This window comes from Saccopteryx leptura, chromosome 3, assembly GCF_036850995.1.
Source record: "Saccopteryx leptura isolate mSacLep1 chromosome 3, mSacLep1_pri_phased_curated, whole genome shotgun sequence".
In the NCBI taxonomy this organism is placed as follows: Eukaryota; Metazoa; Chordata; class Mammalia; order Chiroptera; family Emballonuridae; genus Saccopteryx; species Saccopteryx leptura.
Genome location: NC_089505.1, coordinates 8453241 through 8476045, shown reverse-complemented (window position 1 = coordinate 8476045; position 22805 = coordinate 8453241). Strand labels below are relative to the sequence as shown.

The window sequence follows — 22805 nt, the reverse complement described above, 5'->3', positions numbered from 1 at the left end:
AATAATCTTGATGTTACTAGTTTTTGGACGTTATGAATAAAGCTGTTGTATCTGTGTACAAGATTTTGTGTGGACACATGCATTCCTTTTTTTGGAGGGGAGGTGAAGATATTTGAATGGTGAGCGTTTAAATTTATGGGAGTTGTCAAACTGTGTTCAGAGGTGACTGTCAATTTTGCATTCCCACCAGCAATCCGTGAGGGTTCCATTTGTTCCACATCTGCCAACACTTGATGTTATCAGTCTTTTTAATTTTAGCTATTCTTGTGGACGTGCACTGGTATCTCTGTGTGGTTTTAATTTTCATGCCCCTGCTGACTCATGATGTTGAATATTTTTTTATTGTGATGCCTAATGACATTGAACATCTTTCATGAGCTATTGATGGTTTGAATATTTTTTGTAGTGTCCATTAAAAACAGTCTTTTGCCTTTCATCCCTTAAATTATTTTTGAGGTCATCTTATTGAGTTTTAAGAAGTCTTGATGGCCATGGCCCTGGCCGGATAGCTCAGTTGGTTAGATCATGGTCCAGAAGCACAGAGGTTGCCTGTTCGATCCCTGGTCAGGGCACATAAAGGAACAGATTGATGTTTCTGTCTTTCTCTCTCCCTTCCTTTCTCTCTAAAATCAATAAAATAAACATTAAAAAAATTATTTATGTATTCTGGGTACAAGTTCTTTCTTAGATATGTGTAGTGTGTAGTACAAATATTTTCTCCCAGTCTTTGGTTTGTCTTTTTGTTTTCTTAATATAGTCTTTGAAAAACAGATGTATTTTATTTTTTGATATTAGAAAGAGAGGAAGACAGAGAAAGGGAAAGAGAAACATCAATTTGTTCCACTTACTCATGCATTCATTCATTGGTTGATTCTTGTATGTGTGCCCTGACTGGGGATCGAACCCGCAACCATGGTGTGTGAGGACGATGCTCTAACCAATGTAGCTACCAGGCCAGGGCCATATATATATATAAATTTCAATGAGCTCCAGTTAATCTTTTTTTTTTTTTAATGGTTTGTGCTTTTTGTAGCATAAGAAATTTTGTCCACCCCAGAGTGTCTCAAACTCAGCACTTTTGACATTTGGGCTGGATAATTCTTTGGTGCGGGGTGTCCTGTACATTGTGGGGTGTCAGCAGCATCCCTGGCCTCTTCGCACTCGATCCAGGGCTCTGTTCCTCCTCTCCCTGCGCCCAGCCCCAGCTATAACAAACAAAGATGTCTTCACACGGTGCAAATGACTCCTGAGTTTGGGTGGGTGGGAGGTGGCAGCAAAATTACCTCCAGTTGACAACCTCTGGTCTACTCTTAAGGTCAAATAGATGATCTCCTGTGATTGTTTCTAGAAGTTTTATAATTTTAACTTGATATTTAACCCTATGATCAGTATTTTTGAGTTAATTTTCATATATGATGTGAGGAAAGGGTGAAAGTTTTTTTTTTGTTGTTAATCTAGTTCTGTTGACTAATATTTTATGTAGGATGCTTGCAGCTGTTTTTAAGTGTGTTTGGGCTGTAATTTTCTTAGCTCTTCTTGGCTGACTTGAGTAGCAAGCGTATGTTTGCTTTGTGGAAAGAGCTGGGTAGATTTTAGTATTTTATATGCCGTGGGACAGTTTTTGTATAGGATCGACATTTTCTCTTCCTTAAATTTTGGTTCATCTCTTCAGTGAAACTGTCTGGGGCCTTTGTAGAGGTAGAGTGCAGTGGAGGAGCAGTTTTGATTATAGTTTCAGTTTTATCTGCTTGATCTATTCACGTTTTCTACTTTTTCTTGAGCCAATTTTGGTAGTCTATGTTTTCCTAGAAAATTTGCCATTTTAATATATTTTATCCATATATAAATATGTAGTATGCTGCTTTTTTATACTTTTGAAAATACTCTTTGTATTAGTAGGTAAATTTAAAACATTTCTGATCTTTATGTATCCCCCCCCCCCTTAGTCACATTTACTAAATAAAGATTTGTTTCCCTTTTTTAATCTTTTCAAAAGATTTTGTTTGGTTCACCATTTTTATCACCATTTATTTTTAATTTTTCTGTTCTCTATTGCTTACTTCTGCCCCATGTTTGTTTTTCTAGTGTGAGATGAATTTATTTTTTATTTTAATTGTCATTTGAGATGAATTTAAATCCATATGTTTCTTTGTCCTTGAGGACCATACCACTCATAGTTTTTGATACATAGTTATTAATCCTTTAATTTTGACTATTTACTTCTTGGACCCAAAAGTTTGAACTTTTTCAACTTCCTGGGCTCACTAATTTTTTCCCCCCTTGGTAGGTGGAGTTTTCCCCGATTGTGGCTGATAAATGTGGTCGAGTTTATTGACATTTCCCTTGTGGCCTCGCACCTAGTCGAGTTGAGAGTGTTCTGCGTTTGGAAAAAAGTTCTCTGTTTGGGTCAGTTGTGCTGTTCAGCCTTTGTTTATCATGACTTACTCTTTGTTCTGCTGGATTTGTCTTTTATACTTTGTATCTGGCTACCACTTTGGACATGCCTTGTGTCTCATCTTCCAGTTTAAAGCTGTTGTGTTGTTCATAAGCTCTTCAGCGTGTGTGTGTGTGTGTGTGTGTGTGTGTGTGTGTGTGTGTGTGTGTTTAATTTCGACAGGCATTCCAGCTGATGTGTATTCACCACTGTTTGCTCTTTCTTCATGGACGCCCTGGGAAGGTGCTGTTAGCTCTGCGCTGGTCTCTCTGTTCATTCTTGTTCCTTGGGCCCTGTTCCTTCGATAGCCTTTGTGAGCCTGTTTCCGTGGAGCTGGTGCCCTGTGGCCGCTGGTGATTCCCAAGTGTGTTCCTTGCCTGAGGCTCCTTCTGGACATGGGCTGCCTCTCGTGCAGCTGTGTGGAGGCAGATGGAAGCAGTTGTTGGAACTTGGCTATAAATCGTTTTTTGGGGGGAGGCCGGGGGATGGGCAGGGCGTTCCTCTGGCTGGCGTGTCTGTGGCTGGCCTTCGAGTCTTAGGTGCTTTCCCGCCCTCCCCAGCGTGACCCCCAGCCTGTCCCTGCCAGGAGACAGCTGCTAGGCCCCTGGTGAGGGCGATTGGCAGGGTACAGTGTGCTTTGCTGCAGCTGGAGCGGGGGTGGGCTGGGGTGGGGTGGGTATCGAGTTGGCCGTGGCAGATCACTTCTCTCTGGGTCTCAGTTCCCCCCTCCAGAGAGATGGGCCCTGGGCTGGGAAAGTGCCCTCCTGGTTTTGAATCCGGACTCTTCCCTTCACTGCTTGTGGGCCTCAGGCGAGTTAGTGATCCTCTGAGGTCTTACCACCTCTGTGTCCAACCACCTTAGGATTGCTGGGGGAGTCCGATGCTTTCGGGCCCCTCTTCAGGGTTCCTAGATGGTGAGGGTGGCGGGGATGGCCCTTGCCCTGTGAGCTGGGGCTGCTGTGTTAGACAGAGAGATTTTCAGGGTGTTCCTCTCTAACTCTGGACTCCCAGTGGTGCTTCGAGGCTTCTGCCTCAACCAGAGCGCATTTCCTACTTATCTGTTTTATGCATTGGCACGCCACGTAGGACTCCTTTGGAGAGAGCAACGTTTCCATCGTTTAAAAAATGTTTTAAAACCACTGGGCTGTGTGATTTTTGGGGTCCATTTTGCATCCAAAGTACTGTGGTTTTGAGGTATGTATCCTTCAGGGTTCCTTCAGTTGTGAGCAGCAGAGAGCCCAACTCGAATTCCCTTCCACAAGGAGGAGCTTGCGGAGGGGAGGTGTGGGGTTTGGGCAGGCGCCAGGTGCCATATGTCGGGCGGCTTGGGGCCCTTTCCTGCCGTTTTCTTGGCTCTGTCCCCCTTCCTGTTGTGGCTGCCGCACTTCTGCCAGAGTCCAGAAGTCTCAGCCGGCTTCTGCACGGGCGTCAGTGGTCAGAGGGGCTCCGATGCTCACAGACCCCCCCCCCCCGCCCCGCCGTGGGAGCAGGGGAGGAGGGTGCAGGCCGATGGGGTGCTTGTGAAAGCTCCTCGTGAGCCCCACGGTGCTGTGGGGAACAGCTGCCCCTGGCCTGGGCTCCGAGGTGCCCAGAGCCGTGCGTCATCTGCCTATTTTCGTGTTTGCGTTCAGCAGCACCCAGGCGGGACCTGGGAGGCCTCTGCGCTGGGGGAAACCCCGTGCCTTTGAGTCCTTGTGAAACTCGCTCTGCTGATCAAGAGCGAGCAGCCTTTGGTGGGGTTTTCCTTTTCTTCTCGTGCCTTTAGAGCCCCAAGGGCAGCGTCCCTCAGTGAACAGGAACGCGCGGGACGCTTCCCCGGGCGGGGCAGCAGACCCCTACACGTATTCCTGTCCCTTGGAGCCAGGGGACTCAGAGGAGAGCGAATCATGCATGTGTTCATCTCAGCTTGCTTTCTAGCGCTCGGAGAGACCAGGCGAAGATCAAGGACCGTGGAAACAGCGAAAAGTGGCTTTTGGAATTTGATTGTCAGGGGGCGGCCGGGAGGCCATCGAAGCCTTGTGCTCCCCTCCCTCCCCCTCCGTGTTCCTCGCACACGTGTGTGCGGCTTGCCCTTGAGAGCTCCGCCAGAGCACTGCCACCACCGGGTCCTGACTGTGTAAACTTGTGGCCCTCTGTAGGCTGACTGACTCTGAAACCAGTTAGGCGTTCTAAAAACACTGCTTTGTACTGAGAAACAACAGAAACTCCCCTAGTCGGCTCCGCTTCTCGCCTCTGGTGTGTAAATAGAAACCCAAACCGCCGGCGTGGAAGTTCAGAAGCAGTGGGTTCCTAGAAGTGACAGGAGTGCCTCGCACTGAGTCACCCTCGGGGCCCCAGCCCCCTGCCATCTGCCGTGGAAGTGTTATCACACACGAAGTGAGAAGCCAGCAGGCCCTTTCCCTTGTCTGTTTAGAGTGGGCCCCTTAGAGGAGGCCGAGGAGTGAGTGGCCGTGGTCAGGGGTCCGAGCGGCGGAGGGCTGGGCTGCTCTAGGTGGGGCGCCCCGTCCCCAGGCTGTCCTGTAAGATGGTGTTTCAGCCGAGACCAGGAGGGCCTGGACTGGGCATCCGGTGGGAGGGGATTGTCTGGTAGGGAGCATTGCTCGGTGGGGACAGGCTCGGGCTTCGGCAAAGAGGCTTTTGTGGCCAGAGCCGCATGCGTGACTGGGAGAAGAAGGACAGGAGGGGACAAGGCGCGGGCTGAGAGAGCAGGGCTGGGGTCTGGAGGCCACAGCGGTGACTCTGGCCTCTGTTCCGAGGGAGGAAGGGGCCTGGGAGGATGTTGAGCAGAGGGGTGACATGGGGCGGGGGCGGTCCAAGGGGAAAGCCGGGCGTTTTGATAGACCAGGTCAGAAGTCCCAGTCGGCGGGACCAGAGTGGACTGTGGGATGTGGTGGGAGGTGGTCAGCTTCTGGATATTTTGAAGGGGAAGCTAGACAGATTGCTAGCGGTTGGTCATGGGTCAGGAGGGGAGAAAGGAGAGAATTGCTTGGGGCAATGGAAAAGCCAGGGTTGCCATTTTCAGGGGCGGGGAGGGCTGCGGGAAGAGCAGGGTTAGGGGAAGCAAAGGGTTGGGCTTGGTGGTACAGATGTTGAGGTGCCTGCTCTAGACCCATGAGTGCGGAGGTTGGGTGGGCAGTTGGTGCCGTGCCTTTGGGCTCGGGGCAGTGTGGTGGGCTGGGAGTATCCGACTGGGAGCTCCACTGTGTAGCCAGAAAACATCTGGCCAAGATCGCGAGGGAGTTATGGAGGCGAAACTGAGGCACTCAGTTCTTAGGGGTCTACCCCATGATGGGGACCCAGCAGAGGAGGCTGCCAAGGACCTTCGGGGAGAAGGGGTGAGAAATGGGTGTGATGTTCTGGAAGGAGAAAGTGGTCAGGTGTGGCGCACTGAGCAGCCAGCAACACCACGACCCAGAACTGACCGGTGGGTTTGGTATGCGGAGGTCTTTAGTGGTGACCCGGGTTTTGGTGGAGATTAGGGTGACAGCTGGGTGGGATTGGGGAGAAGATGGGAGGACAAGATGTGGAGACAGTGTGTCTGGGCCACCCCTTTGAAGAGTTGGCTGTTAAAGAGATCAGAGACATGGTCGCTGCCCGGGGTCATGGGGCCAGCAGGGAGAGTGTTGTAAGACGTGGACGCGGGGGGAGAAGTGAGAGGAGGTGGCAGCAGAGAGAAAGGAAACGGGAATCACTTGTGGGAGTGCTGTCCCCAGATGAGCAGGGCCAGAGCCAGGCACAGGTGACCCGAGGGAAGGCAGAGGGACTGAGGTCCATGCAAGCATGTTGCTGGAGCTAAAGGAAATGTGCAAGTCTCGAGTTTGGTTTCCCCAGTGATCTGGGAAGCAAGATCTCCACTGAGGGTAGCAATTTAGGAAATGGCTACTTTTCCTCAATGAGTTACATTTGAAGTTGGTGAGCTACGGTGTTACTCAGTCCTTCTTTGAATGTGCCCCAGGTGCATATTGTTAGTTAGTTAGTTCAACCAGTGTTCCTCCTGTTCTTACAATCTCTTGAGGATTAGGTGCGATAATGCTGTTCTTTTTACATGAACGCAGGAGGATGCCTGACTTAGCACCACAGGAGCGTGTGTGTGTGTGTGTGTGTGTGTGTGTGTGTGTGTGTCCTTTTCCCAGCTAGGTATTAGGTGTTGCTGAGCCCCATGTGCCAGGCTGACCTGCGACCCCAGCATCTGCAAAACAGATGTTTCCTGTGTCACCTCATTGGCCTAGTGAAGGGCTAGCACCTTCGGCGGGCTGTGTTACCGTCATGAACTAACCACCTGAGCTGACTGCCCAGAAATTAGGAAGGCAGACCTCCCTTCCCGTGTAGGTCAGGCTCTGCAGGAAGGACACCACGCCTGGCAGGGGTTTCTTGCACACTGGTGACTCCTGGTTCAGTGACTGAGCATGAAGGTTTGAATTCTCTGCCATGGGCTGGGGTGACTTTCCACGCAGTGGGATTCAGACATCCTTGTAATTAAGAAGGATGTTTAGCCTATAATCCAACCCGTCCTAATGCATATGAGGGACAAGAGCATGAGAACATCCAGGTAATTACTCTCATGTCCTGGTACCTTAGAGTTGAACTGAGCAAAAAATGCCGTAGGTGGTGCAGGGTGACAGACGGGCTGGGCCTTTTTGGTAGCTTTATGTTGTGAAGGGTTGCTTGCCAGGGTGCTAAGAATTTCACACCTTACACTGCAGTGAGAACTATTTAGGAAGAATGTGTCCTGCCCTTTGCCCCTGTCCTCGACCAGAAGTTTTAGATTCAGAAGATCTGTCTGGTGGCAGCTGGTATAGGCTTGTGTGGGCCCAAAATGGAGGCTGCTGGTGTGTGTGTGTGTGTGTGTGTGTGTGTGTGTCTGTCCTGAGCCCCCAGGCTATGGTGTGTGTGTGTCTGTCCTGAGCCCCCGAGGCTATGGTGTGTGTGTGTATGTCTGTCCTGAGCCCCCAGGCTATGGTGTGTGTATATCTGTCCTGAGCCCCCAGGCTATGGTGTGTATGTCTGTCCTGAGCCCCCGAGGCTATGGTGTGTGTGTGTGTGTGTGTGTGTGTCTGTCCTGAGCACACCACTCCCCACTCAGGCTGCTGGCGTGTGTGTCCTAGGCCCACCCTCTTCCCCCATCTGTGTCTTGAGTTCCATCAGTTCCATGGACACGGCCCAAGACGAGGTCCTCTCCCTCTCCCTGGTGCCTCCTCCCCAGCTTCTTGCCAATATCACATGACATTCCTTTAGGAGGCCCCAAACCAAATTACCTCTTTTTTGGAAACTTAATTTTTATCCGTCCCAAGCCTCCTATTGATCCAGAGGAAAACCTTCAATCCCAGTCTCTCAAAAGCTCTACGTTCCCAGTCTTGATTTTCCTGGCTGTGGCCTTTGGGGGGGGGCCCAGTTTTGTGGACCAGGAAGCTGGGGCTCAGAGCAATTAAGCCTGACTCAGCCAGCTGGTCAGGGTGGGGCGGGATTCGGGGCCTGGGCTGTGGGCTCTCCTCCTGCTGCTGTGCCCCTCCGAGGGGTGCTCACCTCCCTCTGTTTTCCATGACCTGTTAGTCACTCCCGAGGCTGGTTTTAGAAGCCGTGCGGGGTCCCAGCTGTCCACCCCACTGGTGCCCAGCACGTGGGGACGGACCTAGCACCTTCCTCAGGCTGGGTCCCTCTACAGCCAGCCGGCCTTCTGCTCCCAGGCCCTGTGGAACCAACAGGGAAAGACGAAGACTGTCTGGCACTTGCGTTATTTTCCCCTTTCTCTTTTGCAGGCCCCATCGTTTTTCCACAGCTCTGTGGGTTTGTTAGAATAGGAAGTGAAGTGCTTCCTCTATGAGCTTTGGCCATGCTGTGTCAAATGCATGTGTCCCTGGGCCTTCATATCGGGGTGCGGAGTGCCACGATGTCTCTCTCTCTCTCTCTCTCTCCCTCCCTCTCTCTCTTTCTCTCTCTCTCTGTCAGCCCCAGAGAGCTGTTGACAGTCGTGGTGACATCCTGCTGCAAATGTCCGTTTTGGAAACCCTGCCGCTCTCTGCGCCCCCCTTTTCGCCTGCCCCCTCCCCTTCTCTCTTCCCCTCCTTCGTTTAAGAGGCTGTGGCAGATTTTTGAAGGGTACAGGCCTGGATGTATGAGCTGAGAAAGTCTCTGATCATGATAAGGGGCAGTCCATGAGCCAAACCATTTCCTGAATGTTCTGTTAGAGGGCTTGGACGCAGGCCAAAGGAGGAAAATCTTTTTTTTTTTTTTTTTTTTGATGTTACGATTGGAAAGACTTTGCATTCCCTTCTTCCCCCAGATTTTAGGTGGGCGGCTTGCTCTCGGTTGAGGGAAACAGCGTTCTCGCTGGTTGACCACGCTATGTGAAGTTCTCAGCTTGTGTGTCGCCAGCTGGGTTGTTCTTTTTTTGCTTTTAAGGAAACCAAATAGTAGATTTACACATGCTTATTAATTTTATTACTGATGCCATCATACCTCGATTCCTGCTTTATATCCTGATAATTGTAGGCCAGCAATAAAGTATTTAGTAGCTGCGTGACCGTCACTGTAACCCTGAGAGTCAACAGGGAACGGCAGGACTCAGACACGGTTCAGAAACGAGTTGGCCACGTGGCGGAACCCGGGGACAAGGACGGAGTGAGGGGGCTCCCGTCGGAGGCAAGGGAGGAAGTCCGTTTTCCAAGATGGTTTTTTCTTTAAGGGGTTGGGCGTTCCATTCCTTTTGTAATTGAATTTTATGTTCTTCATTATAGACACTACCCAGTTTTCAGATGCAAGAATCCCAAGTTATGTTTCACAAGGTCCTGTCACTTAGCAGGTGCTCGGTGACGATATGTACGGCAATGGGCGCGGCCTCGCAGTGAGACCCAACGGCAGAGGCTGTCCCACCCGTCCCGTTGTACCCCCGGGCTTGCTCTTTCTGATTTTCTCTTTCTTTTGGACAGACGTGTACAGCTCATCCGAAGGGAGACGGTTCTGCATGGCCCTTCACTGAGCTTTCTGAAGCCCGGGCGGTCGTGTTGGCCAGCGAGGACTGCTTCTTCGGGGCTGCCCCAGACTGGTTCCGCCGGGACCAGGATGGGTTCTGAATGTGGCATTGGCTGGAGCAGTACTGGGAACGTCGACACGCCTTCCTGTCTCTGGGCTAGGTTGACAGTGTGCTACTTGTGTGCTTCCTTCTCATTGGTAACCTGCCAACACCTTTCAGGATATTATGAAATTTAAACCAAACGAGGTTAAAATGGACCCTCTGTGCCACTGAACAGACGTGGACTGAGAGCGGAGTCCACGGCAGCTCCGGCAGAGGCCGTGGGATTCTGGGCGGGGGCGGACACAGGCTTCGGCTTTCTCTAAGGGAGAGACAGCCTGTGTGCTCAGCACACACAGCTGGTGGAGTGGAGGGTCCAAGTCTGGGGTGCACTGCAGCCACACAGGTCGCTTTCAAGTCAGAGATCTCTTCACGTGACTTGCCTGGGTTGTGGCTTCTGTTCTGTCCCTGACTGGATCGCATGGGTTTGCTTGTGGGCCTCTCATGGACCTTTCGGTGGGGGTTGGCGAAGGGCAGCTCTCTGTGCGCTAAGTGGTCAGGTTGAAGGACGGTGACCCTGAGATAAGAAGAGTGGAGATGTGCTCCTTCTTAGCGACGTGCTCAGCCCGCTGGGGCGCAGGGAGGCCAGCGCTCCGGTGGGGAGGGAATTGATAGCCTTTCCCTGGAAACAAACCAGTTGGGCGAGGAAAGAGGTGACGGAAGGTGCTGCCTCAGGTGTCTGGTCATTTGAGCCGTGTCAAAGAGAAAGCAGACCTGGAGCGAGCGGGCGGGCGGGGCGGAAAGGGCAGCAGGAGTTTCAAAACCTGGGGAAGAACTGGAGCGAGGAAAAGTGTCCACCCGTTGATCACACTGACAGGGTACGGCCTGGATCTTCCAAAAGATTCTTGCTCTTTCGGGGTGGGGGGCATCCTCAGAGCGACTCTCTCCTCTGGGAATCTTGACGCAATGCCGAACCTGTCACTTGAGGGGCCCTTATTGTCACAAGATTGAAACTCGAAAGTTTTGTGGAATGTTTTGCCAGGTTTGGTGTTGCATTCCGGACCCGTTTTCTGAGAGGTTAGAGAAACGTCAAAGCATTGAACAGGGGTCCCCAAACTTTTTACACAGGGGGCCAGTTCTCTGCCCCTCAGGCTGTTGGAGGGCCGGACTATAAAAAAAAACTATGAACAAATCCCTATGCACACTGCACATACCTTATTTTAAAGTAAAAAAAAACAAAACGGGAACAAATACAATATTTAAAATAAAGAACAAGTAAATTTAAATCAAACTGACCAGTGTTTCAATGGGAACTATGCTCCTCTCACTGACCACCAATGAAAGAGGTACCCCTTCCAGAAGTGCGGCGGGGCCGGATAAATGGCCTCAGCGGGCCGTAGTGTGGGGACCCCTGGCATTGAACGTAAGTGCGGCAGATTACCACTGCAGTGGAATGTCTGCCCCTGGGCTCAGACGGACCCGGCCTAATTCCCGGCCTTGTCATTTCCCAGTGGTGTGATGTTGGACAAGAGGCTTGATCCTCTGAGCGTTTGACTCTCGACTCCAAAGCTGAGGAGCTCGGGAGCGGTGAACCGTGGCGGCAGCTGCTTGGTGGCTTTGCTCAGAAGATGTCAGCACCTGAAGAGGATGTGCTCTGATCAATTTGTGGTCAGCGGGCCAGGCTTCCCTCTCCCACCGTCAGTAAATACCGCCTCTGTGCCTGCTGTCCCTGCACTGTCCTGAGTAGCCGTGCAGCGGGGGCCCTGAGGGGGTGGGTGTCAGAGCTGTGGACTGAGGGCCTGTCGTGTGTGCATGTCTATCTAGCACGGTCAGGTTTGCTTTGAGATGAATTTGAATTTTTTGAGTGTGGGGAGAGGTCATCAGCTAAGTACATTTTATACTCGGGACAGTGAGGTATAGAGTAGCAACAGTTTGCTTTTGCTGGTTTCTAAAGCCGGGGTTCTTGCCCAGTCGTTCTGTGTTCAGCAGAGCAGCCCTGGCTGGGGACAGGCTGCCTCCTGTGAGGATATTAACTGCTTTTTGCAAGACTGGGACAGCGGACGGCTTCTGGGTGATGTTTCCCATTCGACCATCTGCTTCCTCGGGCCTTCGTGGTCCTCACGGCCCCACCTCCCTGTGCCCCCCAGTGTCCCTCAGATGAGATGGAGGAAAGCTTAGAGCACTAGTATCTTTTGGAAGACTTGGTCCTGACATAGGTGTTAAGAGTTTCAAGAGAATGTCCGGTGGGGTTTCATGCCTATCCTGCTGTAGAAGATGCTTGTATAGCAAATATATTTAAAACATCCGTGTGTGTGTGTTTGAGTAAAGATTATTTCCACACAGCTTGCAAATATTTTCTTCCAGAGGTTTGTTTCTTGCCAAAAATTTAAATTTTAATGTTACAGCTTAGTTTTCTTTTTGATATAATATGTTGTTTTTTTCCTTTTTTTTTTTCCCCTTCTTATCTTAACTTGGGTAAATCCAAATGGCTTAGCCTAGGATTACAGAGTTTTCTGTGAATCTTAGCTGAACAGTCTTACTTGGTTGTTGAGTAAGTTGTGCTGTTGGTTTTCCTAATTTGGGCTGTCCACGTTCACTACAGGTGAGCATTTTCTGGTGGACAAGCTCTGAAACAAGAGTTTATTCCTTAAAGATATCGTTCAATTTTATTTAGTCTGCAATACTTTTATTGTTTCTGAAGCCATATTTTTTGGTTTCGTGATATGACCGTGGTGCTGTTAAATGTTAGTGTTGCTTTCAAGAGTGATTTCAGCCTGGGACCCCCTGGCAGCTTGGCAGGGAGTCTAGAATCATCGAGTTCCAGACACGTAATTTTCTTAAACAGTGCTATCAGATATTTATATGACTTCCAAGTTTATTATGAAATAGTCTTTAAAAAATATTTACTACCAGCAGAAGCCTATCTAGATAATAATTTAATCTAGTGTGCATACCAGAACACACAACAGTTTTTGGAAAATGTTTGAGTTTTCAGATAAGTTAACCAAATGATTATCCCTGAGCCCCTAAGGAGCCGAGGCGCTGGGCGTGTTTTTTTTGTGTGTGTGTGTTTTGTTTTAAAACAGACATAAATCCATTGGGCTCCACATGTTTCCAGTATTGATGGCCTGCAGACGCCCTGGCAGTGTGGTTCAGAAACGTGCCCAGGCTGTCCTTTCCTGGTGAAGGGATGTGACTAAGGACTTCATCCAAGTGCTACAGGCTGTGTGTGTGGGTGGCATGGAAGGTGCTAGCCTGGGGTGGGGGGGCTGTCACGCTGTGGTAAGGGGTTAAATCAGCCCCCCCCCCTGAAAAAGCCAGCACTCAGAACCATAGAACTTTCTTTCCTACTCCCATAACCACTTAGCATTTTGGTAAATCTTGACATTTACCAAATATGAAAAGCTCATAGAGAAAAGACGTGTCATCAAAAGGAGCAAACACTTTTCCTTAGACCAAATATGAAAAGCTCATAGAGAAAAGACGTGTCATCAAAAGGAGCAAACACTTTTCCTTAGAAAGCCCGCTTTCCAGAGACGCAGGATGGTAGCCTCCATTCCTCTCCTCATGGTCGCTTTTCTGCTTCCCAGACACCCGCTCTTGACATCTCCCTGCTGCCTCTGCAAAATGCCGGTGGGTTTCTGGTGTAAGAAAGCACAGCATTTTCAGTGCGGTGTGGCTTTCTCTTGAGTGGATTCCTACCAGTCAGCTCTTCCGAAACGATCCTCTCTTGTACACTTAAGATTATGAAACACCTTCAAGGGGCCACTACCCAGGGATTACCTTGGATGTCTACCATCCTGCAAGAACTTAGTTGTGGCTCCCCGCCTAAGAGCTTAGCAGTTTCTGTAATTAACCGTAATTAATGGACGAGTTTTACTAGTACTCGGCAAGTAAGCATACTACAGCTTATTTAAAAACTGAAGGAGCAATGCCTAGTGTATTCTGGGTGAGGGAACTTCCTTTGCTTCAGGGATAGAAATCACAACAGCCTCCTTTGGTCTGCGAAGCCCTGGTGTGTCCAGGCGCCCTCCTGTCCTGACCTCGCTCACTCTGCTGTCCCCATCCGCCTGTTCCAGCCACATTGCCTCCATCAACCCGCCAGAGTGCCTTTCTGCCGCGGGACCCTGCCCAGGCCAGTTCCTCCTGCTGCACGGTTCTTCCCACCAGCTCTCCCCCTGGGTGGCTCCTTTCTGTCACTCAAGCCTCAGGGCACATGTCCTTTCAGAAGACTTCCCAGCCTACAGCAGCTCCTCAGTCACGTCTATGTGTGAAGGGGGCTGTTTTGTTTCATCCCTAGTAGCTGGGATTATCCGGGACATTTGTTTTCTTGTTTATTTTCTGTTCTCCCCTTGAATACACACCAGGAGGGCAGTCACTTTTATTATTATCATCGCTGTTATTATCATCGCTGTTTTTGTCTGCTTTGATCATCGCTACACTTAGGACCTCTGTAGTTAAGCGGGTAAGACTCTTTGTGAAGCAAATGAGAAAGGTTAGCGACGGTCAAAGGAAGCAGGCCTTTGTTGATGACTTTCTTCTGCCCAGTAACACGTGGGTTATTTTCTTGTGCTGTGGAATCTCCTCCCCACCTCTGATTTTGGGACGTAGCCCTGAGGTGCTCCTCGTGTGGAAGAGGGTTCCGTGGGACCTGCTTTCTGGCTGGCATCACCTCAAGGCGGGCACCTAACAAGCTCCCCAGCCTATTTTTCAAGCTTCTAGCCATTCAGGGGTTGTCTGAATTTCCGAGGGATCAGCCTGCCGCTCTGCGTGTCTGCTTAACGTAAGCTTTCGTCCCCTGGCCTCTTGGCCGGGTGAGTGTGATAGGCCCGTGCCCTGCGTGCCCTCTGTTCGGGAGAAGGCTGGGCTCCTCGCCTGGCACCAGCCCGACTGTGGGTTCTCCATTGCCGGCTGGGCTCCTGGGGAGACTGCTAGGCTGGTGGGGGGCGTGTTGCCTGGTGTTTCTGCCCAGCCCTTACCCGATGCACCGGGACAGGGGGCAGCTCCGGAGAGCGGGCCGTTCCTTCTCCGAGGGAGTGCTGCTGTCACCCAGGGAGGGACACTGCGCGCGCGGGGAACACTGGACGCCTGTGAGGGGTGACCTCCAGGTTCACCCCGGCCCCCTGCGACTCCTGGGTAGGCCGAGCCCACGCACTTCCACGTGAACTCATCTTCCTTTCACCAGTCCCGTTAACACAGGCTCTTTGCACTTTGCAGGGAACGTCTTAGCCCCTGGCTCAGGAAATGATCCTAGTGTGCAAAACTGACAGAACAGCCTCCCTGTCCCTCTTACTGGAGAATTGAGACTAATTGTTTTGACAGAACTGACAAGCCACTATTCGGTCCCAAGTATGCAAATGGATTCATTAACAACTACTCTTCAATAGCGCACTTAGCCAGAGGTTTGAACACACACAAAGAGTTTTAATGCTTGTAAAACGGCTTGTGGCAGTGGGTCAACCCAAAGTCAGCCTGATTTTGAATCAGATAGTTGACTCATTGCTCAACTTGGTCTTGTCAGTTCCTATCTGAGCTGTCGCTGTAAAAAGTAAAACCAGAAGTAGAACCGTCTCTCACGCCACAACTAGTTTTTAAATAAAATAAACAAAGTAAAAAAAAGAAACAACAACACAAAACACTCTTGGGCTTTTCAGCATTCCAGTGTGACTGGAACAGTTGCTGTCTTATATCAACATGTTCTTGAGAAATTACTTATCTGAGTTGATGTTCTTAAGTGAATGGTAGAATTTTAAGAATTTTGATCGTCGGGTCTTAGGTGGCTTCCGGGCGGATTGAACTGGAGCAAGGAGGTATTTGGTGGTTTCTGCCCTTGGCCTCTAGCCAGCTTCATGTAGCTGACTTTTGTATTTTTGGCTAATGAAAGTTGTGGTAGTGTGTCTTAAGCAAATGGGTTGCGAATGTAACACTGGAGAGAAGTGGAATTATTGGCAGATCACTAACAGTGACAAATTGTTTTTCTCCCTTTTTAGTTACACATGGGATGCTGTTGATACCAAAAATCACATGCTGTACAAAATCAACGTTTGTGGAAATGTGGGCGTGGCCCAGTGCGGCACATCAAGTGCTGTTTGTGTGCGCGACCTGAAGACAGGCCGCTTTAAATCTGTGGGTGAGTACATCTGTCCTTACATTACTGCATCGTGCACAATCCCAATTCTGCAAAAATAACTCTATGTCTATATGGTTAGCTATGGAATTATGTATGCTTAATTTTCATGTCCATTATGAGATGAAATTTGGTTACTTCCATCTAGTGCAGCGATTTTCAGTCGGTGTGCCACAAGAATTTTTAAAACTCTTTAGTCAGGGGCACTGACCTCTTTTCCCCTTAGGTTGTCGAATGAAGAAATGACAACAGCCAGCACAACAGTAGCCATCTGGTGTGAATGAATCAAAATTATACTTTTTTTTTTTTTTCAGATTGAGTGACCAAAAAAAAAATTATCTTTTTTGGTGAGTTGCAGAATTTTAGTCATTAGTTTGTCTACCATGAGATGAAGAAGGTTGAAGATCGCTGATCTAGGGGCTATTATGTAGCTAGTCGGTACAAAGAATCATGCATATTTGTACTTAACTGATCTAGGAGGATGTTTCCTCTGTGGCTTAAGTTTCCTTCTTAAGTTTTCCTTAAACCCCACCTTGTCTGTTCTCCCCCCTTCTCCCCGTTTCCTCTAGCGTCCAGCCTTTCCCCCTTGGTAACGTTCTGCTTTCTTCTCTGTCTGGCCCCTTGATTCTCAGGCAGTCTGTATTCACCTGGGGTCAAAGATGGTTATTGGTTTTAGGCTTACATTAAAAATTAAACAATCCTGAGGACTGGCAGGCGTGGAGAGGACAGGGCAAGCCGTTTTTTTTAGGGCTAGTGGTTTCTCCTGGTATGCCTTTCTTTTGGGTCAGGGTCCCCTGCCTCTGTGAGGAGGAGGGTCCTAGGGGAGGGACAGCCCTGCCAGGTTATGTGCAGATGCCCAAATAGATGTTGGGCAGCCATCAAAGCAGCCGGTGTCAGCGTCCTTGGGTGTGCAGGCGTAGATGCCCACCAAGGCAGTGCGACTGGTGAGGTCTCGTGGTGAGGGCCCGTCCTGAAGTGGAGACAGCCTGTGACTGGGAATGGGTGATGTGGCAGTCACAAGAGGATGCCAGGTAGGTGTTTGGCATTGGCAGGGGTGGCATACTAGGGTAGCTCTGTCTGTCATTTTGAATGGAAATTTCTAACACAGTTTTAAAAAAAAAGCTTTTTAGCAAGTGAAATTTAAGGACAGCTGGGGCCCAAGGGAATAGCAGAGCTTGGTTTAAGGAGAGAGGCGGAAGGTGACTAGATGAGTTAGAAGCCATGTGCAGGTTGACGATGATACACACCAGCAGTTTCCAATCTCACTTTACTCCCAGACACACATGGCATGCTTTCCCCAGAGCTTCAGAGTCCCAAAGGGAGAGAAAGCAGGCTAGATACTGCGAAGTGTCAGCACGAGCAGCTCCTACCCTGTCTGCAGCTCAGGAAACAAACTGGGAGTGGATGAAGGTGACGTTAACGCGCGTAGAGGTGATTTGGAATTAGATCTGATGTCACTAGGTTCTGTCGTACAATTAATTGACATAATTTCATTAGGCTTCTTTTATAACTAAAGATATTCCTTTGTGTGCTTCCCTGTGAGGTGTTAGGTTTTTAAGTAAAATAACCTCCATTCATGCACCAGCCTTTTGAAGTTGATGATTCCATTTTCCTCATTTTGTCAACGAAGACACTGAAGCGCAGAATAGACGGCTGCCTGACGGAGGTCACGTGGTCATGGGTTTCGGTGCCGGCAGCCCGGCTCTGGAGGCTGTACACTTATTCGGGGCTGTGTTGTTTTGAAAGCCATTAGAGGCATATCAGACAGTTGTAGAGCTAAAATGGCAACCATTATGGGCCATTTGAACTCCTGAGAAACTCACTTCTTATGAACTTGCTGGAAAGGGGAAAAAAAATGTGAATTTTGAGAATAGACACCAAAAAGCTGGAGTTCCCAAATAAATCAGAGGAGCCGGGAGTACTAGTATGGCAATAAATCCAAATAGGTATGAGAACTCAATGTATAATCAACATTTTGGGTGTAATTTAGGTATTTATCTGTTAGCAGGCAGCATCACCCCTCTCCATCATACCATGTAACAAATGACAGATCAGTTACAATTAACGTAAAAAAACAATAGAGCCTGACCAGTGGTGGCACAATGGATAGAGTATTGACCTGGGGCACTGAGGTCCCTGGCTCGATACCCTGAGATTGCTGGCTTGAGCACAAGCTCACTGGCTTGAGCGTGGGGTTGCCGGCTCAAGCATGGCATGGATCATAGACATGACACCATAGTTGCTGGATTGAGCCGAAAGGTCGCTGTCCTGAAGCCCAAGTTTTCTGGCTTGAGCCCAGAGTCACTGGCTTGAGCAAAGGAGCCCCCTGGTCAAGGCACGTATGAGAAGCAATTAGTGAACAACTCAAGTGCTGCAACTATGAGGTGATTCTCATCTCTCTCCCTTCCTGTCTATGTCTCTGTCACACACACACACACACAAACCAAAAACAAAAACCAATAAAACATTAGGAAAAAAACCTAGGAAAATAGAAACATTATCTGGGGGGTGGTAGGGTTTTCTCTTAATTAATGATAGGACAGACAACCTGGGAGAATAAGGGCCAAGTCTAAGAATGGGCAGTTCACAAAGAGGAAATCCTGGTAGGCAGTGCTACTTCATCAGTAAGCCAGGTAAGCAAACCAAAGCAGTGATGGAATCGCATCATCTTTCTTCAGTCAGATTGGCAGGAGTTTAAATGGTTGCATCAGGCAGTGTCAGGCAAGGAGCCGAGAAACGGGCACATTCATACAGGGCTGGAGGATGATTGTGTACAACCCTTTAGGGAAGATAATTGTTGATGCAAATTTTATGGTGCCCACAGGGCCATTTTTATACTTAGCTATGAATGTGAAGACCTCAACTTTGGTTTAAATAACATTGCAGTATTGTTGATTGAAAAAAATCATACATTAGGTCTTCCTAATTAGGCAGGTGATACTGTTACATATGTAAATCGAGCAGAGTTTAGCAGTCATTTTTATGAGGCCTGTGAACATTTGGTTCCATTTACAACCTAGATGAATCATCTTCACCACATTTTAAAATGATTTATATGTCTTTTGTATTTGATTTCTTTTAAAACACTTCAGATGTATGCCCTGACCATTAAAAGTTAAACACTAATAGTGTTGTTAAAAACTTAACACATTAAACTTATAAATATGATGAACTTAAAATTCTCTTAGTCTGATAGTGTCACGTTCTAATCACCTAGTTAGTCTTTGGAGTCATAACACTAAGCATTGCAAGCATGTAAAAATTCTGAAAATGTTCACATTTCTTATAACACCCTAAATATTTATACTATAGTTTTAATTAATCTAAGGATTAAAAGCTGTATATTTACTTCCGAAAGCGTGTTACCAGCCCGTTTGAGGTAATGCGGCCACTAGGGAAGAATGTTGAGGTTACTCACCACCAAAGCCTGGGATTCTGGCTGCCTTCTTATTGGTGACCTGTGTAGGACACAGTGATTCCATCTGATTGTCCTTGCTGTGTCCCATGACTTTGTGTACCCAGGAGTCTGGCCCTAACTTTTGGTGGTACTTATTTATGTTGTGTGACTCCTGTGTGCACCCTCAGAAATCTACAACCACCATCCACATTGGTTACTGGATTGAATTTTGAATCTCTAGTAAGATTTGAAAATATGTTTTTTCCTCTTAGGCCCTGTTTGCTTTCATTTTCTTAAAACCATGTAATTCTATTGGACATTTTAAGATATCTGGTTGAGTTTTAGATATAATTAATGTTTCTGTCCCATTTATGTTATGGTCTCTCCTTATAGTCTGCCAATATCTTAAATTTTAAAACCTATTCTGTAACCTTTCCTAAGTCTTACCAAGGGAAGAATTGTACTGTACATAGATTTTTGTACAGATTCCTTTTTTTTTTGTAGCATTGTGACAAAGAGTATGCTGGAACAATCTAATTGTATGGGGGATGGTTCAATAAATTGTATATTTTATTCTGATTTACTTGGTTAAATCACATCTTGATATATGAATAAAATATTTAAAAAAACAGTCAACACTTAATATTCATTTATTTATAACAAATACTTGAATGATTCAACCACTGAAACAAGACAAAATCCCTTATCTCATGGAGTTTACACACAAAAACAACACTGGCTAAGTAATATATTAGAATGTGATGGATGCTGTAAAAAACACAGGGAGGCAGAGAGTTCAGAGTGCTGGCGGTCTCAGGGCTGAGAGTTCCGGGATAGAAGTCGGGTACCTGTTGCTGAGAAAGTGACATTTAAGCAAAGATTTGGAGCTAAGGGAGTGAGTCTTGTGGCTCTTGAGGGAAAAGCCAGTGCAGGAGACAAGGGGGGGGGGGATATCTGGATATCTGAGGGGGTAATTGGTGGTAGCAAGAATAGAAATCTCTCTTAAAGAGTGTTGATATAAAGAGCAGAAAATGAGGCAGTAGCTTGGAGGGAAAACCTGGGTAGAAAGGATTCTTTTCCGATTTGGTGAGACAGCATGTGATAGTCCACTTTGAAGGACACGACACGATCAAGACCGGGGTGGTAGCGAGGGAAGCCTTGCGTGAGCACACCAGTGACTAGCACGGAGACGGCTGCCTGCCTGCCTGGCAGGCTCTGATGGATGTATTGGCAAGGCCCGGGGGCCGCGCGGTGGACCCTGTGGCCGCCCGGGAGGTTCGCATCCCCAGGCTGTGCAGCCTCAGCGAGGCCGAGTGGCGAGCTCGGCCGGGCTCGGCCGGGGCCGCCGAGGGTGGCAGGCGAGGCCTGGCAGGCCCGGAGCGCGGCCTGGTCTGGGGGGCTCCGGCGAGTGCGGTCTGGTGCGCAGGGTCTGGACCACCCGGCGGGGTCTGGTCGGGATCGCGTGGCTGGGCCGGGCGGGCGCGGGCGAGCGCGGCCGGGCGGGCCTGGGGCGCAGGGTCTGCAGGACCCGGCGGGGTCTGGCCGGCAGAGCGTGGCCGGGCCGGGTGGGCACGGGCGAGCGGGGCCTGGCGGGTGCCCTGGCGCGCAGGGCGGGGAGGACCTGGCGGGGCCGGGCCGGCAGAACGGGGCCGGGTCCGGCGGGTCCTGGCGAGCGCGGCCTGCTCTGGCGGGCTCGGGCGAGTGCGGCCTGCAGGGTCCGGCCCGGAGAGCGCGGTCCGGCGGGCCCAGCGCGCGGCCTGGCGAGCCCGGCGCGGTCTGGCGGGCCCGGCCTGGAGAGTGCCATCTGGCGGGCCTGCCACGGTCGGACGGGCCCTGCCGGTGCGGTGGGGGCTGGCGGGCCCAGGCGAACGCGGCCGGGCCTGGCGGGCTCGGCCTGGAGAGCGCGGTCTGGCGGGCCTGGCGCGCGCGGCCGCGCTAGGAGCACCCGGCCGGGTGAGCGCGGCCTGGACGAGCCGGCGCGGTCTAGTCTCGGGGGGCCCTGCCAGTGCGGCCGGTTCGGATGCGGCCGGGCGGGCTCGGCCTGGTCTGGCGGAGCGGGCCTGGAGAACGTGGGCGGGAGGACACGGCGAGGCCTGCCGGGACCTGGAGAGCGTGGCCGGGCGGGCCCGGGACGCAGGGTCTGTAGGACCCGGCGCGGCCTGGCCGGCAGGGTTCGGCCGGGTCTGGCTGGCCCGGCGTGGAGAGCGCCGTCTGGCGGCCCGGGGACTCGCGGCCGGGTTGGGAGCACTCGGCCCGGAGAGCGCTGTCTGGAGGAGCTGGCGCGCGCGGCCCGGCGCGTTCGGGAGGGCCCGGCGCGATCTGGCGGGCCCGGCGAGCGCGGCCTGGTCTGGCGGGCCCAGCGGGCGCGGCCCGGTCTGGCGGCCCCGGCCTGGAGAGCGCGGTCGGGAGGGCCGGGCGCGCGCGGTCTGGCGGGCCTGGCGCGGTCCGGCGGGCCCAGCGCGCGGTCTGGCGGACCCAACGCGCGGTCCGGCGGGCCCAGCGCGCGGTCTGGAGGACCCAGCGCGGTCTGGCGGCCCCGGCCGGGAGAGCGCGGTCGGGAGGACTCGGTGCGGCCTGGCGGGCCTGGGCGAGCGCGGCCGGGTCTGGCGGGCTCGGCCCGGAGCCCGCGGTCTGGCGGGCCCGGCGCGCGCAGCCGGGCTGGGAGGACCTGGGCGGGGGAGCGCGGCCTGGAGGAGCCGGCGCGGTCTGGTCTGCTGGGACCCCGCCAGGGCGGTCTGGTCTGGCGGCCCCGGACTGGAGAGCGTGGTCTGGCGGGCCCGGCGCGCGGTCGGGAGGACCCGGCGCGGTCTGGCGGGCCCGGCGAGCGCGGCCCAGCCCATTTGGCGCCGTCCTCGGGAGCTGGCCGTGGGCCTGGCGTGCTGGCCGCCGCCCCGCAGTCCTCGCCCGGCTCCTGTCCGGGGAGGACGGCCAGGCTGGCCGGTTGCCGCGGTTGTCTTGCCGCGGTCTGCTGCGGCCTGTCCTCGAGTGCCCTGGTCGGCAGCCGGTCTCGGCCGCCGGGCGGAGCGGGCAGAGGAGGAAGACGAGATGGACCGGGCAGGCGCGATGCCGATGCGGCCTGATGCTGAGGGATGCCGGGGCGCCGCGCTGCGGCGGCAGAGCGCGGCCGATCCCTCCCGGCTAGAGGCCAGGGCCCTTCTCCTTTCCTTTTCTGGGCGGACCTAGCAGTTAGGAGGAGCCCCCAGAAGCTCTGGGCACAGGGCCGGAACGGGCTGCGGTATGGGGGGACAGGCGATGTGGGGGAGGGTCTTCAGGTGGGGGGGTGCTGCCCGCGCGCGCCCTCTGGTGTCCACAGTGCAACGCTTCCCAGCGGCCCGCCCTCCGCGTCTCCCGGAGCGCCGGACTGTAGGGGCGCACGGAAGCACCGCCCCATCTCTCGGCCCCGAACACGCCCCCTATGGGCGGGGCTTCGGGCGCTGTCCACAGGGCGCTGTCCTCGGTCCCGAAGCTTAGCAGGGTTTCTGTGTGCTTTCAGTGGAAAAAAAGATTTTCGAGCGTATCTCGGGAGTTGACGACAGACCCCTGTGCGTAGGCGGGCAGGACAAAGAACCGCCGTACTGTCCGCCTAGTGATGTGACGCAGCTTTGAAACCCAATACATCTTACCCCACTGGCATCTTAATTTTCAACACCCTCCCCTTTTTCTCTTTTTTAAAGATCTCAGCTGTGTGTATTGAATTTGGCCATTTATACTCCTGAGTTCATGATATGCTCTCATCATTAATACGTGGATTAACCTTTTTAAAATTTTTTAATGAGTTGTTTTGGATAATGTAATGAACCCTGTCTTCAACAAAATCTAGGAACCTGACAGGAACCAC

General features: G+C 51.3%; 2 protein-coding genes across 3 annotated transcripts in view; one reads left to right on the top strand and one right to left on the bottom strand.

Annotated features, from left to right (window-relative positions):
* The window catches only part of IGF2R (insulin like growth factor 2 receptor), a 108184-nt gene that overhangs the window by 5330 nt on the left and 80049 nt on the right, over positions 1–22805 (top strand). For both annotated transcript variants that reach the window (XM_066372892.1, XM_066372891.1), the window contains exon 2: positions 15434–15573. In XM_066372892.1, coding sequence (XP_066228989.1) covers positions 15434–15573 — 140 coding nt within the window. The remainder of the gene's footprint in view (positions 1–15433; positions 15574–22805) is intronic.
* On the bottom strand, positions 19602–22585 carry LOC136397055 (basic proline-rich protein-like). The gene is made up of 2 exons (XM_066371672.1): positions 22506–22585; positions 19602–22197 (listed from the first exon to the last, which is right to left on the bottom strand). The coding sequence occupies exons 1-2, from the start codon at positions 22583–22585 to the stop codon at positions 20268–20270; spliced, it is 2010 nt and encodes a 669-aa protein (XP_066227769.1). The 3' UTR covers positions 19602–20267.

What these genes read in the sequence shown, in the direction of transcription:
- LOC136397055 (XM_066371672.1), bottom strand. Translation starts at nt 22,585, where the DNA reads ATGTATTGGGTTTCAAAGCTGCGTCACATCACTAGGCGGACAGTACGG. An exon ending in CTGCCCGCCTACGCACAGGG is followed by an intron (nt 22,198 to 22,505) that starts GTCTGTCGTCAA and finishes CCCATACCGCAG; the next exon opens with CCCGTTCCGGCCCTGTGCCC.